The sequence below is a fragment of the Megalobrama amblycephala genome, linkage group LG11 (assembly GCF_018812025.1).
Source record: "Megalobrama amblycephala isolate DHTTF-2021 linkage group LG11, ASM1881202v1, whole genome shotgun sequence".
Taxonomy (NCBI): Eukaryota; Metazoa; Chordata; class Actinopteri; order Cypriniformes; family Xenocyprididae; genus Megalobrama; species Megalobrama amblycephala.
Window position 1 is genome coordinate 32,707,948 of NC_063054.1, and position 19,806 is coordinate 32,727,753.

Consider the following 19,806-nt stretch of genomic DNA (forward strand, 5'->3'; position numbering starts at 1 on the left):
TGCTTGACTAAGCCTCTTTAACCAGTTCACACACTGCTTAACTCTTGCCGGACGGCGGGAATATGATGAGTAACTGGGAGACTTTCTATGTGTGTCACATTGAGGATTTGCCTCTGGTCTAAACCCTCGGCAGCAGACATACGTTATTATCCTGATTACATAAGCTTGGAAAATCTAAATATCCAAGTCTGTCCAGAACAGAAAGGCTATTTTTGGTGTCAGTGTAAACAGAGCTAGAATATAAAGTTTTATGTTGAGGCCTGGAATGGTTTCTCACTTGAAAGTAGGTGGTTGTTTGGCAAAAGGTCCCAAAAAGTGCAACAGACCTGCCAGGGTTCTGATTTAGTGCTCTTATTATAAAATTACAGTTTATGGTATCCCATGGAGACATACTGCTGACATCATAGCCCATTTTGGATGAAAAACAAATGGAAGGTTTTTTTTTTTTTGGACCGAATGATTTCTAGATCCACATATAGACCTTGTCCACCAGAGAAATGAGCGATCAGCCATCTTTAGAATTTTGTGTTTGAACTTCTGTTTTTGCGGTAGCTCTGTATATTCGGTTCATTCACAAATCCGTAAGACATTACCTACATGCTGTGGAAATACAAACCAGAAGACAGAACACAATGTGCAGTGCTGAAAAGGGGCAGAGCTATATAAGGTATATATAGCATTAAAATAATATATATTTATTGTTCAGAAATGCTGTGAAAAGAACATAAATTCAACTTATAATGCACCAAAAATGTTTTTATGTTCACATTTGTTGTCAGAAAAACAACACGTTCTGAAAGAACTACTAATTTTGTCATAAGTCTTACATATGCGAATAAACTCTGTCATGATTGGCTACCCTTTTCGCATGTGAAATGAGTAACAACGCATTCTACTGAATAATCCGCTATGTAAATATGGGTGTTGGTGTGTGATGATAATGATAATGGGTGTTGGTATGTCATGGTATGTAGATAATATTTATGTAGTAGAGCCGTACAAACCTGAGTCCGGTCGACCATCTCCGCTGCGGAATTCCTGCATCCTCTTCTCCAGCTTCTGTTGTCGTCTCCTCTTCATCACCACCTCGGGGTTAGAAATGGTCCGTGTGAAACTAGTCTCTGGCATGTCTTTATATACCTCAGCAGCCAACCTGGAGTTCTCTCTATCAGGAAGAGAGCCATTGACAAAAGATACAGACAAATAAGGTTAAAGACGGTCACAGAAATGAGCTATCCAGCACAACACCACAGAAAGAGAAAACAAAAATGTTCTTTCATGAATGCTTAGAACAAATGAAACAAAAAAAAGCTGATTTAGTTTTAAAGATGCTCTTATATGATTTACTCACAAACTGAGTCTTACTAAATTCCTTTTATTCGACTGTTGCCTTTATGTGCCTGTCTATCACACAAGGCAAATCCTAGTTCTCACCCATCCTCGCGGTTCAGTGTGTGATCGTCTCCATCTGGAATTCTGGAAAAGGCTTCCTTCTCCCTCTTCTTCTCTTTCTTCTTCTCCTTCTTGGACAGTGTTCTTTTGAAGTTCTGGATCACCCCCTCTTTCTCCTTCTCAGGGCCATTTGTCAGTGCTCTCTGGTGGAGAGATTGAGAGGAAAAATAAAGAGAAATAGAAATGTTGAGAAAAACTGCAATGGGATATCAAGCTTTCAGTTTCCATTTAGAGATTTAGAGATTTCTTTTATTATAGTACTAAAGGTTAACAATATTATTAAATTATTATTTTTTTAATTTAATATTTATCATAACTATTTGTAAAACAAAAAATAGTTATGCATTAATAATTATTATAATACTAATAATTAATATTTTTAAATTACATTTTTTTATTTAATATTTCATTTTTTTTTTTTTTTACTTTTGCATTATTAACTATTATTATAAGTTAAAGGAGTGAGAGACTAATTCTTATTTATGTTGAACAATGCAGAACAGTTCTCAACACAGTTGTGATTTTGCAATGCATCATAGGAAACATTTCAGAACATGTTACAAGGGAATTTCAAAATATTGCATTATATGAATGAATAATAAAAGGTCAAAGCAAGGATTGCAGAGTTCATATTCAAGCATCCTGAACTAGGAAGTTACTCTACAAGAGAGTGGGCAGACAGATGTCACAACACCACTTCAACTCCACATCATCAAATGGTTGAGCTGAAAGCAACTGAATAGCTCAATTTAAGAACATTTAAAAGAGAAACGTAAAAGCAATCTGTCCTAAATTACTGAGATGAACCACTATTTGCACGCTCTTGGTTATACTTATCCTCCTTATTTTGCAACGTGGAAGTTAGTTATTTCTGTGAATGTGTGAGATCGCGGATTCATTAGATATTATAGATTAACTACAAGAATAACAAAGTGCAGTAAGCAGTAAAGCTGTATGTGTTACAAACAAGTGTGTTTAGGATTAAGATAATAAATTAAAACAATATAACACATACCAGTCTGCAATAGTAAGCGGACTAACGGACAGTTTTTGTACAGCTAAAATAACTCTAAACAAATGACATGAAGCCACGCACGTTCAAGTTATAATAAACCGTATCAAATTTTATGTTAAAAATAAGGTAGATGGCAAAATGCATTCTGATAGATGCTTGTCTTTAAATAAATGTCAGCTTTCGTTCATCTCTTGCAAATGATCTGTAGCAGACAAATGCAAATGTGCTGTTCTGTGTGAGTAAAGGTTTGTGGCAAATCTAAGCTGACAAAAACATGAATAAAACAGTGACACTGGCATCTTCTCATCCTGAGATGTACCAAGTTTTAGTGATAAACAGTTGCCACAAGTACTTATGTTAATGATTCAAACATACCACGATTCAGAGGGTGGAATCCAACTTTAAATCATAATGAGCAATCGAACCAAGTGTGAGAACAGCCTAAAATGCAGAAAATTGTTGGGATCTATCACCCACACATCTAAACACACATTCTTGCAGACTCAGACAGTCCTAGCTCTGAGTTTATGTCTCTTTGGGGAGTATTGCTGCATACAACACTAAGAGCCACTGAAGTGAAGAGAGAGAGAGAGACAGATGGAGTAAAACGAAAAAAAACAAAAAACAAAAGAATTGATCTGCTCCAGTTAAGCGAGGAAATGAAGTGTCTGCTGATGCCTGTGTGTTTGTATGTCCTGAGAGGGTTTTTAACTGACGTGCAATGGGCCGGCTTGAGGAGAAGATGGTTTTAGGGGCCGTCTGAACAGCAGGGGACTAAAAAAGCTGTTCCAACATAACCAAGAGCAGAAAACTCAACAGGAACAAACACAGACACCCTCAGTGAATCATTACAAAACTACAGTTCCTGTATTCAAGCAGAACAAACCACAGAATCAGGCTCTTTGAAAGCGAGTTGGTGGGGTGGGTTTGTTTTCGATCGTTTGGTCTGGTCTCTCATCCATATTTCCTCACCTTGGGCATGATGTCATTCTCATTCTTGAGAACGAAGCGGCCCTCTCTGTCGTCTTTGTTCCAGTTCAGCTGCACGACCAGTGGTTTCTCGTCCAAGTCCAGTTTCCTCTCTTCTGTCACAGAGACGGATTATGCCAGTCAGAAAATCACCTCTCTATAGACTTTAATCACAGTAGACTGAAACAAAAATTAGGCTACTGTCCAAATGTGTCTCATTCTTTTCTAAATTATTGCATTTAACTGAATGTGATATTAGAGCTTTTACAGAAATGTGTTCTGCTCATGTTTTGTGAATGAGACCAAAAGTTGTGTTATTTATGGATATTTTGTGAATTACAGATCATTTTGTCCACTTGAAACTTGAAGAAAGTCACATATATTGAATGGACTAGAATTCAACCCAGTACATCCGATTCAATACTTATTTTTTAGCCACTAATTAGTGATACTGCAAACAAAAAAGAAGCCTTACTGACATATCGTACATGCAAAAATGATATTAGAAAGGAAGAGCAAATATGAAATGTGCCATCAAATGCAACCAGATACACTCAAATTTAAATATTAAGGCCAGAAACGAACGCTGGAAGTATGCAAAAACAAGCATTGTTTCATTATGAACCACATTTTGAGAACAATATGAAATCGAGATTGTATTGCATGTATTCAGTGCTGACGCTGACTCCAAACTTTTGAATGGTAGTGTATGTTTCATGACAAATTCTTTATAACTTGTTGCTTCTGAAAGTATTAATTTTAAAAAAAAGTCACAAAATAGCATTTTTATGGGGTGTTTTTTGTGTTCCCATGACTCACCGCCACTAACATGGACCTCATAGAGGGAGTATTTAGGAGAAGACAGCATCCTCATGTCAGGTCTGAACTTTTCTGCCAGCGTCTCGATCACATCCTGCGTGGTGGCTGTGCTGGACACTCGGATACACTTTGTGGCGAAGTTCCCCGCCACACGGTCCTGGAAGTAAAAGCGCATCACGCCATGGAACTCCAAATCCTGAAAGAAGAAAAAGAATACAACAACAATCAGTTCATGTGGTTTCAACACTCATCCCTCTACACTCAGTATATACACTTTTAAAGAACAACATTCAGATTCACATTCAGCCTGCCACAAAAGTACATCTCTTGCCCATCTGCGGTTAAATCTAGCAGTAGGCTACATCTCTGTTGTGTGAAAAGACGAGCAGCTCTGTGTGGCAACATTAAACTCGTAACCTGCAGCGGAGGCTGATATTTGAGCTGACCGAGCAGGATGTATCTGGGACGAGAGGACAGCAGCCTTAGGACAACAGCGAAGACGTGCTTGAAGAAGCCTTTGTGTCTGTATAATAGAGGAGCAGGCTATCAGCATTCACCGATATTGTCTGATTATACCACAGCAATATGAGCATCAAGAGTGTTTTACGCTCATCTCGATGAGCTGTAACACCAAACCACATATACACAACTCAATCACACTACATGCTGTCGTTTCCGGACACACCCGACCGCACGCCTGCTTGTGTGCCACAGTGTCTTACAGATGAGATTTCTGGACCCTCAGGGTCATGATGCGGCACTTTAACGCTTTAAAATTAAAATTGCCGAGCACAGACATGAATGAGGTGTGCTATTCCTCTTTTGTGAGATGAGTTTTGAACAGACAAGCCCCAGTCAAATATTCTTCGGAATAGGAAAGTTAATAATAATAATTTCTCCCTATTCACAGAGTATGCGTGATCTTGAAAGCGAAAGTAAAACGATATATACAATATTTAAATTAGTTAAAACATTTCAAATGGACCTGCATACTGTTTTTCTAGTCATGTATTTCATCACTGAGGATTTCTTAAAATACTGTGCAAAAATCTCATCTCGTTCTTGTGAACTCAATCTCGTGTCTCATCACACCCCTAATCTATACCATAATGGAAAAGTAGATAAAAATGGCATGAAATAGCCATTGCAATGCATTTAACTCCTATTAGATAACACTTCTTAGTTAAAACAGAATATTCTGCAGGAACTTCAAAGAATTCATAATGATTTGATTTGAGGCTGCTGCACCTTTTGTCCAATGAATTTCCATGACTTTTTCAAGATCTTCACAATCGTGGAATTTATCATATGCACTGATCAATAAACTGAAAAATGAGATCAAATTATTTTTTTCACAACCAATGTTGCTTCAATAGCCGATTTAGAAGAAAAAAAAAAATCATTGATGTATTTAAAGCCCCTAATGAGAAAAAAAAAAAAAAAAAAAGACTCCTATGCAGTGGAGGGAAACAAAGGCTCGTTTCAGAGCATAATAAATACATGAAACACAGATAAGGAAAACATTTTGGGTTTCTAATTCCTGAAACGTGAATGTGTGTGCGAGAGGTGTGACTTCAAACATCAAGAGAACAAATGCCATGGCAACCAGAACAATGAGTGTCAGGAGAGTCACCATGTGTTTCCTCAAAACACAAAAGGGCCATTTCCTGTCAGCTCTAGTGTGTACACCAACTTCAGCCGGTTTGATTCGATCTGTAACAAAAGGCCTAATAAAGAAATAATCAACTAGCATTACAGTGAATTTACCACAGTTATGGGCACACAATCAGGATAAAATATAAAAAAATAATAAAATAAAATGAAACAAAAATGTAAATAAAATAACAAAATGCATCAGGTACAGAATTTTTCCGCCAATTTTTTTTTATAAATTAATCCGATTTTTACAACCAGAACTGTTCAGTTTACAATGCTGGACTGTACTAGACTTCAAATAGTTCAATTATCTAGCATGCACAGACACAAGAAGACAGCTCAAAAGGCAGGACAAACTCTTCAGCTTCACACAAGAATGTCTTTGAAGCACGGTAAGAGGGTTTGCTGATGAAAAGGAGACATATGAGTGCTACGGCTGACTGTTTGCCCCCCGCCGTCCCACCTTTGACCTTGGAACTCTAAACCCCGCTGGAGAAAACTCATCCCAGCTTTATCATCTTGCATTCAGAGAGACGCACAGTCTGAAGCCCTGCACTGTGCCGTGGAGCTCATAAATCAGTTATGGGGAGGGTGGCGGCCTTTCATCTCTTATCCATTTGAATTTCAGGAATTTCGAAGTCGAGTCAAACCTTCCATCCAGGCTGCTATCATCATGCTTGTCTGCAGAGGACCATAAATGTGTCAACTGTCACCGCTTTCGGCATATGGAAAAACACATGTGGAGCAACTGGTGAAATATCAGTGGTGGAATTTGAAAAATTCTCAAAAACCTTGACGATACCTGATCCATTCAGGGAAGCTGGGTCCCTTGGTGCGGTTTTCACGGATTACGGTTTTCCAGAGGTGGAAACTGCACATTTGATAAACCGTACGCTCTATGCATTGAAAGATCCTTTCAGGCACAATGTCAAAAAAATTGTATGTAAGAAATGGTGAAATCATACCAGCAGGGGGCGATGACAGGTTATTACAGCCTTCATGCAAATCACCAGACAGTTTGACAACTACAAGCTTATGAGCTCATAGGTCTATCTCAAAGTGGAGAAAAGCATAATAAAACATGTCAGTGGAGAATTTCGGTCAGGCTTGTGGTGACCCGACCTGACGATCACTCCCAGGATAACTCAAAACACATGGGACTGCAGCCACCTCCCAATTCACACACTAGAACGCATTTTTAAAAGCCTTTATCTTCCCTGAAAGTGACGATTAGTGACAAAGAGACAAGATTTTTCATATATGCATTGAAATGTGGTTGCTATGGTGTTCTGGGTTGTTTCTAATTTGTTATATTTACATGTGGCAGATGCTATAATTCAAAGATGCTTCATTCAAGGTATCGTTTATCAGTTTATGCATTCCCTGGGAATCAAAAACATGATTTTTGGCATTGTTAGTTGCATTCTATTCTGCTATCTGCCCTAAAATGCCTTGTTCAAATCAGCCTGTATAAGCAATAATAATGGTGATGCTTGTCTTCGCCAGTAGGTTCCAAAAAATGCTGTCATCAGTACAAAACAATAGCAGAGAATGCAAACAGGCTAATCTGCTCACCACACACCGCGTATGACTAAAGATTTCCATGTACCAAACCGACAGTTGAGATAGGACTGAGTCAACAACTTCAGCCTGCATCCATCTGCAACGTCTACACACAAGAATGGCCTTAAAGACCACAGGGTCAGTGTTCATCTCTGCTCGAGCGCAATTAGCATACTAATAGCCCAGCTCTGTTCTTGATGGTCAGGCTCACCGATGTGCAAACAGTCTCCCGCCTATCAATCTCTATGAAGAGAAACAAAACAAAAAAAAATCAATCTTTTAACACCAGCAGGCCTGGGTTGGCTGCTGTAGTGATCAGTTTTATGGGATAGTTCACCCAAAATACTCAATGCCAACCTGTATGAATTTCTTTCTTCTGCTGCTCCACCAGAACTACCTCAATGAGTTAAAAAGACTCATACCATGGAAAACAATATTTTTCTTGCTCTTTTGAAACAAAAGAATGCACAAGGATCATGGATCATGATCATATTACTGACTTTTTATGTTCAATGTTGGTATTTAGCCTAAATGTTTATGCTTAATGCAACCTATTTTCAGATTTTAGACTACTTTAGCTGTCATGTAGCACTAACTTAAAACAATACCATAATCTTGCACCATCCCTTTATCGCTTTAAGAGGACTATTTCTATTTCATTCCCTCATACAGGGATTATAATGCTGTGATACCTAAATACATTTTAGCGTCACAACATTGTTTTGAAATTGGAATTGATTTTATTGATATTTTTAACAAAATAGTATAGAATTTAATTAAATTCTATACTATTCTATTCTATAAAATTCTATTCTATTCTATAAAAATCTATACTATACTATTCTATACTGTTAAATTCTATACTAAATTCTGAATTTAAATAATAAAAATATAATTTACATTAGGGCTGGGCGATATATCGCATGCAATTGTCACGCGCATTTCGTCAGTAAAGCCGGTTCCCTGCTTTCAAATGGAGCGGCATTTAATAGACAGAGCCGTAGTTCACTGATAAGCTACGCAATATCGCGTTCATTATCGCAGATGAATCGCCCTCGATAATGAACGCGATATTGCGTGGCTTATCAGTGAACTACGGCTCTGTCTGTTAAATGCCGCTCCATTTGAAAGCAGGTGATGGCGATGTAGCGGTAATCAGGGAACCGGCTTTACTGACGAAATGCGCGTGACAATCGCATGCGATATATCGCCCAGCCCTAATTTACATATAAATTTAACATTTTATTTGAAAGTTTAAGAAATAAAAAATAAATGAAAAGTAAATCTAAGAAGAATTATTATTATCATTATTTTAAAAAATAACAAAGAAACAAATAGGTAATTTAGAAAAAGTCTTAACCACTAACAAATTAACATATGGCCACCCACATTTAAATATTACTCCATATTTAGTTTTTAGCAACTTGTCCGTGTCTTGATGAACAACAGTGTGATCTATGCAGAGGTTTCTGCCAAAAACAACAGAGGACACTTACATATAGAAGTATTAAACGTACAGTAGCAAACAATGTTAAATTCTAAGGGTCTGTATGAAGGTCAAAAATAGTCTTGCAGTCTTTTTGGTGCAAGAAACCTTGACTAACATTATAAGTAGACTTCAAAGAAAAATATAAAATGTTACAACCGGATACAATATGTCCCCTTTAATGTTCCCATAATTAAAACCTAGTAAAGTACTAGAGAGGTCAGCAGGGCCATATTAAGTTGGTTTAAAAATGCAGTTAAGCAGAGAAAGCACATTCCTGCCTATGCACCTCTCACCTCTGACAGAGGCTGATCCCAGGGGAAATCAATGTGTTCAACAGGTCTCTGACCTGGATTAATGCAATGGTGTGTTCAGAGGGGCGGCGTTAACTACACGTCAGCAGGACACCTCGCTCGCAGAGACAGAGGGCAAATTCCCACCACATAATTAAACCAGACAAACGTTTTGCTGATTTTACCCCCCACAGAAAATGTCTGGGCCTGCAGAAGAAACTAGTGAAATAATGTAGTAACGGAGTGCACTAGAGTCAAACTTTTGCTCTTTAACAGAAGAAATTAGAGTTAAAAAGGAAGCAGCTGATTTTGCTGTCCTAAATCAGATGAGGAAAGACCAAAGCAGAAGTTGAACATATAATTACATCTGAGTTTACATGAAACACTATGTAAACAACACTCTGAAGCCTTATAAATACACATAATGTACAATGAGACGGAGAGAGGAATGACAGAGAGAGATGGAGAGTGAGATAAGCTAAAGAATGTCAACCCAATACGAGTGAACAGGAAGAGGAAAAACTGGACCGCAGAGAGAGAGAGAGAGCAAGCAGGTTTGTCCTCTTCCTTCTATGACACTGAGGGAAAGAGAGTTGTCATATCACACCCCACCTCATTTCAAAAATTGAGAGGTGAAAGCAGGAATTTCAGGCAAAGCATGTGCACTGCACGTCATTTTTAGTGTTGGCAACTGTTCTTAGGAACAAGTGACAGGAAGGGTGGAGCAAGGATGGACAATGATCATGCTTCTGTATCAATAAACAAAGCAGTATATAAAAAAATAAAAATAAATAAGTAATATTAAATAAAATAATTTAAGCAATAAAATAAATTTTATATAAGATAAAATATAACTAAAATAATATATAAATTTCTCAATTCGAAAGTTGAAGTTTACAGGCGCTCCACAGAGCCTCTCCGTTCTGTACTGTACTGTAATGTCATTGTGTAATGGAAAGAAATTGGCAGATCTATATAGTATATCTATAGTCTCAAATAAAATTTATTATCAAACTATCAGAGTGTCATTTTAATTATCATCTGTTGACATGATGCCGGTGAATTGCAGAGCTCATGCAAACATATCCACATCGCTATGATCTGCTGCTTTCTCACCGCTTGTCTTTTTTTGTGTGTTTATTTTGTCATCTAAATGTACTGGGAAGTTTATTAAAAGTATATCGCTGCAAAGGTATTTCCAACTTCTTTTTATTTCCAAGCGAAGGATGAAACCGAACTTTGCTGTGAGAATATCGGGGCCTAGAATCACGTTCAGTCTCTTGTCCGTTTCATGTGCAAGCACTAGGAATACGTTGTTGGCTGCAGTTCACTTAACAGCCACTGGTGTCGCAAATAACAAGGGTTTCTGAATTCTACATAGCTCGTTTAAAGGGTTAGTTCACCCAAAAATGAAAATTCTGTCATTTATTACTTACCCTCACGTTGTTCCACACCCGTAAGGCCTTCGTTAATCTTTTGAACACAAATTAAGATATTTTAGTTGAAATCCGATAGCTCCGTGAGGCCTACATAGAGAGCAATGTCACTTCCTCTGTCAAGATCCATAAAGGTACTAAAAACATATTTAAATCGGTTCATGTGAGTACAGTGGTTCAATATTAATATTATAAAGCGACGAGAATATTTTTGGTGAGGCAAAAAAAACAAAATAACGACTTATTTAGTGATGACCGATTTCAAAACACCGCTTCAGAAAGCATCGGAGCACAATGAATCAGCGTATCGAATCATGAATCGGATCATGAACCCAAACTGCTGAAATCACGTGATTTTGGCGCTCCGAACTGCAAATTCGATACACAGATTCACTGTGCTCCGATGCTTCCTGAAGCAGTGTTTTGAAATCAGCCATCACTAAATAAGTTATTTAGTTTTTTTTGGCGCACCAAAAATATTCTCGTCGCTTAATATTATTAATATTGAACGACTGTACTCACATGAACTGATTTAGATGTGTTTTTAGTACCTTTATGGATCTTGACTGAGGAAGTGACATTGCTCCCTATGGAGGCCTCACTGAGCCATCGGATTTCAACTAAAATATCTTAATTTGTGTTCTGAAGATTAACGAAGGTCTTACGGGTGTGAAACGACATGAGGGTAAGTAATAAATGACAGAATTTTCATTTTTGGGTGAACTAACCCTTTAACAAGTTACTTTTTATTCCAGGTAAACAAAGACAGAATGTGCGATTCTGGCAGAGCCACCTCAATTTAGTTTATTAGTAACATCTCCACCCACATTCATCTCCTGATGATTAGTCATTTCTATCTATGAAACTATTACAACACTGTTTCTGGTATAGTGTTAAATGATTCACACACCCATAATGCTTCATTCAATGTGGTGGATGTAGTAACCATGTACTCCACAAAGGCTGGGTCAGGGTTTATTCACAAGTCTGTGACAGAGTTGTCAGATAAACAATGAGCCATGGATGAGGTAAGCGTGTGGAAATGCAAAACATGTGACATCATAGGAAGATAAACACCACAGGACCACAGCCTGAAGCGACAGATCTATAATCACAGGTTTAAAAGTAGGTTAATCACCACTGTGCGTTTTAAAACATAGCTGCTGTGCGCAAGAGGACTGAATAAAAGTGTTTTTTTAAAACAAAATTGACATTTCTAGAGGAAAATAATCCAGCAAACCTACTATTTTACTAAAGAAACTAAAGAAACAGGCAACACCAGAGCCTACAAACTATTAGGGAGGCACAGATTTAGAGATACAAAGTTCATACTTTGTAAAATTAGTCACTGAAATGAATGCATACGAAAAAAATTACTAGTTACTGCTCAGCCTGTAACCTGTTATAGAAGATTCATATACAGATTGATATGGGAAAAAAGCCCTGATATTAGCTTTTTCTGACTTCCAAAATAATAATAAGAGTATTACATTATATAGTCAGTAAAATCAGTCAGTTAGTAAAATGTTAGAACTAATAATCATGATAAACAAGAACCAAAAGGCAAATGCAAAGGCTGACAACACAAAATGAGGAGGATGAGGTGGACACATCTGTCGATGAGGCAATGAAAGCATCTGTTCCATTTGACATCAAACCAGCACTGTTTAGCTCTCTGAGGAGCTCTAAACAAATGTGACAGAGCTGAGAGTAGGAAACAGAAAGATGCTGCTTTGAGAACAGCCATATAATTAAAAATGGACAGAGAATGGGAACAGAGAGTAGAGAGCAGTTGGTATGTGAAGTTGGGTCAAAAAGAGTGTAAGGACTTCTGTTACTTTCATGTTTAAACAGACACTGCTTGCGTGTTATCATTCTCCAAAGCCCTGAGCCTGTGGGACTGTCCTGATTAACGCTAAACTCTGAGTGAACTTCCATCTTTACGCACAGCTCTAAATAAAATACCATATTCAAAGACTCAAAGGATCTTCCATATTCTAAAAATGCAAAAATGATTGACTAGTAAAAAACTGATGCAAAATTATGTTTATAGTAGTCACTAAGTATTCACTAACGGATGGAGCCAATGGTGTGCATTTGGAGCGGGATTATCGTTTTACTGATCACTTCACATTCAAAACGAAAGGAAATACTTAATTTTCCATGTGCACAGTCGTATTCGCACAGCTTTCAGGATGTATGTTGGTAAGAGCTGATCTCAAGAGGCACTTTAGCGAATGACGCTAGAGACTGCGGCCTTTAGACGCCATGTTAGAGTGCCCGACTCCCATGCCGGCGGGCCCGGGTTCGAGTCCTGCTTAGAGCGGGCGGTTCGAACAGGAGGGATTACATAGGCTTCAACCACAGATGAGCAAGGACCAAAACCAAGACAAAAACGATGGAGAATGATTTCCTCTTTTGCTTACTGTTCTTGGATCTTTGTTTTGAATTGCTATTTCTGCACTCTTCTTTGACTACTTGAACACAAAAATTGGGCAGCACGCAGACTGTGTGCACAGACTCCACAGAGCCTACTGATTATTTCCATGAAGAGGTGCATCAATTTTTGGTCAAGATCTTGTTTTGACAATGCAAGAGGTGAGCACTCTGTAAAGTCTACTCCAGCACACCCCAAAGGCTTTCAATGAAATTAAGGTCAGGATTCAAATTATGTGTGAAAATAATTCTTCATGCTCCCTCCAAACCATTCTTTCACAATTTGAGCCTGTTGAATCTGGAAATTGTCATCCTGGAATATGGCCATGATGTGTCTTTCTAGATGGTTGTTTAAGAAATGTAAAGCTGCACACTCCATCAATTAGTGTCAGAAGAACAACTGCCAAATATATAACATGCTAGAAACATAATAATCACTATAATAATGATACATCCATAGAGTCTTAAGTATTTGCCTATTAGAACTCAAACAGTGACTTTTTTGGCCGGGCAGTGTATTGGCATCAGCCAATATTTTTACTTTTTTTATCATTATTATTACCGTATCAGTGTGAATCGACTGATAATTTAAACATATTCAGTTTATAATTCCAATTTACAAGCTATTAAACAGTTTTGATCTTTTCAATTATCTTTTTAAACTGTTTTTAACTGATTAAAATGTTTTCATGTCTCAGAAACAGTTTACATATTTAAAATATTGGCCATGATATTGGTTATCAGTCCTAATAAACCTAATTATAACACATAGGCATAGCTAAAAAGTTGAATATTGGTGTATCACTAGTTTCTTCCTAGTAAAGCATTTTTCCATACAGCTTCTGCCAGAGATTACAAAGCTTTATTGCAGACACAGCAGTTGTAGGACCATAAAGATCTTTTTTGTTATACATGCATATTCATTAAGACAAACACATACTAATATCCCTATACACAACAAAATGACACTGTTAAGTAAGATTATTCAATAAAAAAGCAATGTTAGATGCAGTGTAAATGATCCATGATGCTAAAAGCAGCCAAGTAGCTTGTTCTAGAGCTTCAATTACAGACGCAGTAAAAGCATCAACCTTTCTTGAGATTTTTAAACCTCACACTTTACAAGCTCCATCAATTCTTTATATGTCCAAACATCTTAAAGTAAAATGCTGAGCTACAGGAGACTCTCCGCTCGGTCCAGAGAGGACTGTGAATTTCTAATGGAAATAGACCATGTCCAGCTATAAACAGCCTGCTTGCATCCCAGAATAGAAACATATTTAAGCATCCTCATGGTTTGCCCTGCTGGCAGCTGGCAGATCTGGCCAGGAGCTCGTGCTGAAGATGCTGTTAACCCCCCGCGGTGGACGGGACGCTCACAGAACAGTGAGCTGCTGATAACAACACCTCTTATATATCACCGTCCTGAGAGAGAAAGCCGACAGAACAACTCTAGAAAACTTTTGTGAATTATCACTTTAGGACCGCACATAATCTCAGCCTGTATATAAATAAACAAAACAAAGACAGAAACATGATGTGTGGAAAAATCAATGTCATGCATAGCAGATTATTAGGTTTTTAAGAATACTAGAGAAGTGTTTTCCACCTAATTTCATTCACAGCAGTAGTGGGGAAAGAATTCATAAATGAGCAGACTCCTGCTGATTGGACCAGCATTCATTCTGACCAGCACTCAGGCGGGAAGACTAATCCTGATGCTGTCTGAGCTGCTGTTAGCACGAGTGTGTGCACCTTCTGACACGCTCCAACGCACACCAGTCACATGACCAGTCTTCCATGGGGTCTTGTGTTCTTTTGCGTTTATCCATGCAAACAAATACACAGGTGCATTCAAAACAACGACAGGTTTTAGGGTTGGACGAGTGGACAAATTTGTGGGTTATTTCGTTATTTTATATAATTAGAAAAGGTTAGTACTTTTACGTAATCACAAAAAGGTTTAGTACTTCTGTATTATGGCACAGAAAAGACTACATACAAGATTATCTGCCAATATCGGCCAAATCAGCAAATATTGATAATTATAATGAATAATAATAATAATATTAATAAATATGAAAGAAATATTGCTAATTAATAATGAATAATCCATAACAATAATTAATAATAATGAAAGAAAACAAAATTCGACAAAGGAAGTGATGTAATTCTTAAATGTATTCTCACTCCTGATACCCCAGAGCACTGACATGTGACAAAATCTAATTTTGTGCAAGATAAAGCATGTTTTGTGTACTGGTCAATCCAACTAAGTGGTAATTAGTTTCATTTCCTCAGGACATGAAAACGTCAGGCTAACTAACCAATTAATTTGGATAATCTCTGTAAAAAGCAAATCTCTTAATCTATCAAATCAGCCTGACTCAATAGCAGCCCCATGTCCTGACAGCACATCAGAGACCACCTGTTCCTCCATATACTGAAACACTGTAAGCGTGTATGTGTGTGTGGTTGTGCATCAGTGTCAGCCTGGGCTAAAAACTCAGCTGCTAGAAAGACCAATGTCACACTTTCTTGCAGCAGAACAACACATCTGGGTCTCCATCTGTCACTTCAATCTCTGAAAACACACGGACATGAACATACACTCTGCCTAGGACAATCTTCTAGATGCATGTAACCCATTCACACTGGGATCAAGTTAGAATAGCATGTGTGTGCGCCGTTTTCTATTAACAAAGGATTTAGAACAACCACATGACTAGTACGACAACACTACATGCAGATGAGGCCAGGCCTGCTCGGCCAATCAGCTCAGAGCTGCAAGCCTGCTCAGCCAATTAGGATACAGTATTTTTTCCCTTCACCTCATCCAGGTCTAGCTGTTTGAGAAGGGAGTGGATTTGAGCCAAACACAGCCCTGTTAAATCTGATTAGCAGCTTGTTTGTGTAGCAGGATTAGGCGTTCCTCGTGGTCTGGCCCTTGCGGCCCAAACGTTCCTCGCGGTTCGGTTTAAAAGCTTGAGGACGCGTGCGAGAATAAAGAGTTAACCGCATTAATAATGCACGATGACCACACCCTTCCCCCATGATTTCCAAATGGTAGTCTAGTTAAAATCAGAGATGAAGGTAGGGCTGCGCTTATCCACCTATACAACAAAGGCAAACTGGTTTGGGAATGGACCATAGACGGCATATTAAATTTGATGCAAATGAGGGAAAGTAGTAAGGTCAGCAGGTTGTGGTGTACCTTAGTGCAGATTATTCAGTCGATAAAGACTTCATCATATTGCCAAAAAACATCAAGTGAAATTTGTGGTGGAAAAAAAAGAGTTGGAAATATGAGTTGGAACCAAGAACATTAAAATTTCCTGATAATTTACTCACCCCCATGTCATCCAAGATGTTTGTGTCTTTTTTTTCTTCAGTCAAAAAGAAATTAAGGTTTTTAAGGAAAACATTCTAAGTTTTTTTTTTCTCCATATAGTGGACTTCACTAGGGTACAACGGGTTGAAGGTCTAAATTGCAGTTTCAATGCAGCTTCAAAGGGCTCTACACGATCCCAGACGAGGAATAAGGGTCTTATCTAGCGAAACAATCAGTCATTTTCTAAAGAAAATAAAAATGTATATACTTTTTAACCACATATTCTCATCATAAACTGCTCTGCAATGTGCACTATTACGCAATCATGTTGGAAAGGTCACGTGTCAAGCGTGGTGGAAGTATCGAGCAAGTATTTACAAAGTGAACATGCAAAGACTAAGTCAAACGCCCTTTACAAAATAAGGTAAAACAACAATGTTGGACGATTTTGAAATTGGAAAATGTTTTTCACCCTAATATGATACTTCCGCCTACATCACGTGTGACCTTTCCAATGTGATTACGTAATGTGTGGCGCATCTAAGAGCAGTGCAAGACGAGCATTTGTGGTTAAAAAGTATATACATTTTTTTTTTTTTTGACTGATTGTTTTGCTAGACAAGACCTTTATTCCTCAGCTGGGGTCATGTAGAGCTCTTTGAACCTGCATTGAAACTGCAATTTGGACCTTCAAACTTGAACCTTAATTTCTTTTCAACTGAAGACAGACAAACATTTTGGATGACATGGTGGCTAGTAAATTATCAGGAAATTTTAATTCTGAAGGGAACTAATCCTTTAAGATAACACATTTGTGACATACTTAACTGTATGTCTATCCTTCGCAGCCTTGTTTTCCTTTGTGTCCACTTAAATTTGATGTCTATTCTTACTAAAAAGGAAGGTGCTCCATTGAAGATAAAGTGCTTGATGAGAGATGCATCTTTAACCAGTGGACATTCACTACCAGTTATCAATTTTTGGAAACAGGGCATCCCTTCCCCCCCAACAACAAGAATCCAATAATGGCCTCTTGCCCTCGTGTTCAATAAAACACAGTGCTTGCACAGCATTAACTCAGTTCAGCAGGATCTGGACGCAACCCCATCAGACATTACCACACAAACTTGAATATACACACCAGGGGTGAGCAACATGTAAAATATTTATAAAAATATTATTTTGTTGACTATAGGCCTGTCATGATTATATAACCACCAGATTGTGATTTAATTGTACATTATGTGTAATCTTAATACAGTTAAATCGTTAATCCCAATTATTTTTATGACAGTGTCCACTTGACTCTACTTAGAAGGAAAATTGTAATAGTTTCTACAGTTTAAACTTAGTAGTAAAAATGGCAATATTGAGGTGAATACCTGTGAACAGTTTCAGTAAATTTGAACAGAGTTCAAAATATGTGCTTTTTTTTTTTTTTTTTGAGTCTGACAGGGTAAAGAAGAATTTGTTGAATAAAGTCATTATTTGTGTTTTGTTTTTGTGCACAAAACATATTCTCATCACTTCATAACATTAAAGTTGAACCACTGTAGTCATGTTGACTATTTTAACAATGTCTTTAGTACTTTCCTGGACCTTAAATGATGGTAATTATGTTGCTTTCTATTGCGGATTAAAAAAAAAAAAAAAAAAAACTCTTGGATTTCATCAAAAATATATCTTAATTTGTGACAAATTTCATTTTTGGGTGAACTAACCCTTTAAATTTGTGCATACAAATAAAAGTAGCAAAACAGTATTGTATTCATTTACTGAGTAACAACGCAGAAAAAATACTTCCGCTCAAGTGTGGCATAAGCTTCTTTTTAAGATAATGTTACAAAAGATTTCTATTTCAAATAAATGCTGTTCTTCTGAACTTTCTATTCAAAGAAACCTGAAAAAAGAGTCATGCTTTCCACAAAAATTTTAAGCAGTAAAACAGTTTTCAAAACTGATAATAATAAGCACCAACTCAGCATATTAGAATGATTCTTTGCCAACACAAGAATAAATGGCATTTTAAAATATATTAACTCTTTCCATGACAACCACCGCCAACATGTTTTTTTCTTCATTTTCAACTTTCGTGGCCCCCAGAATATGTTGTTGAATATGTATATTGATATATTGCATGTTCAGATATTCAAAGAGCTTCTGCTTTTAAACAAAAACAAAAATATTTTATTCTAGCTTCATGCATTCTTTTTTTTTTTTTTTTTTAAATCAAAACTTGAATGCTGGTTTGTTCCACAAATAAAAGCAACATTTTAAACAAAAAGCTGTTTTTTTTTTTTTTTTGCAATATAATTACAGTCATTTAAGGTCAAGGAAAGAACTAAAAGACATTGTTAAAATAGTCAACGTGACACATAAAATACAATGTGCATAAGCAATGCTTTTATCTCTTGTTTCTGCTTTTTTTTTTTTTTTGCCTGTTTTGCACCCCCAACCATATAACAGTAAAAACACAGAAAGCCGGAAAATTACATCAATGGCGTAGAAGAGTTCTCAAAAATGACGGAAAGTTCTGTCGATAGTGGGGAAAGAGTTTAAAAAAAAAATAAAAAATAAAAATCCACCCATCTATTTAATTTATGTCACTGTTATCGCCATCAACTCCTTTCAGAGAAAATGACAGGAAACATCCACTGAACTTTCTGCAGAGTAAGAATCAAAGCACAAAACTTGCTTAAGTTTGACCACAAAAACAGGCTCTGTCAGCTCAAACGTTCAACGAAACCCAATGATAGTGGATGACATTGAATACATACACCCACGAGGAGCACGACCACCATTAGTCGCTGAGCCGCAGCCCTCATTTACAGCGGGGACCCAGCAGCTGTTATCAGTGGGGTGATTTGGAGCCCGTCTAGTAGGCTTACAGTCGTTCCAGTGTGATGGGCTGAGTGCTGACGGCTGCTGACCTAGGGACAGTCTCTCCACGGAGAGGAACAATGAGGTTCTTTCAAGCCGAACACTTGTTGCTTTCTTGCCAAATCCCCCCCTGTATGAGTCAACCCCTCCCCGAATCCTTAACAACATAGAGAGTGGTTTCGGTCTCTCTCAAAAGAGAGGGAAAGAAAGAGCGAGAGAGAGCAGAGGGCGAGAGAGGGAGGAATAGTTGTAAATCCAACTCTTACGCATTCCTTTCCCAATACACGCAGTCTACAGTTTGGGAGTGGTTTGTCAAGGGTCACTCTTAACCACGCTGAAAATAAAGACAGGCACTCTTAAAAATAAAGATTTCAAAAGGGGATTTTCACAGTGATTCCATAGAAGAACCATTTTGGGTTCCCCAAAGAACATTTCAGTGAACAGTTCTTAAAAGAACCATTTTTTTCTTA

The 19,806-nt window shown here is 37.5% G+C and overlaps 1 protein-coding gene across 16 annotated transcripts in view; it reads right to left on the bottom strand.

Annotated features, from left to right (window-relative positions):
- The window catches only part of afdna (afadin, adherens junction formation factor a), a 132,191-nt gene that overhangs the window by 68,030 nt on the left and 44,355 nt on the right, over nucleotides 1-19,806 (bottom strand). For 10 of the 16 annotated variants that reach the window (XM_048207524.1, XM_048207523.1, XM_048207520.1 and 7 more), the window contains exons 2-5: nucleotides 4,256-4,451; nucleotides 3,440-3,552; nucleotides 1,435-1,595; nucleotides 1,005-1,165 (exon numbers count right to left, since the gene is read on the bottom strand). In XM_048207524.1, the coding sequence (XP_048063481.1) occupies nucleotides 1,005-1,165; nucleotides 1,435-1,595; nucleotides 3,440-3,552; nucleotides 4,256-4,451 (631 nt within the window). Of the gene's footprint in view, nucleotides 1-1,004; nucleotides 1,166-1,434; nucleotides 1,596-3,439; nucleotides 3,553-4,255; nucleotides 4,452-19,806 lie in introns of those variants that run through there. The other 6 variants (XM_048207515.1, XM_048207517.1, XM_048207529.1 and 3 more) reach the window with 1 other exon arrangement.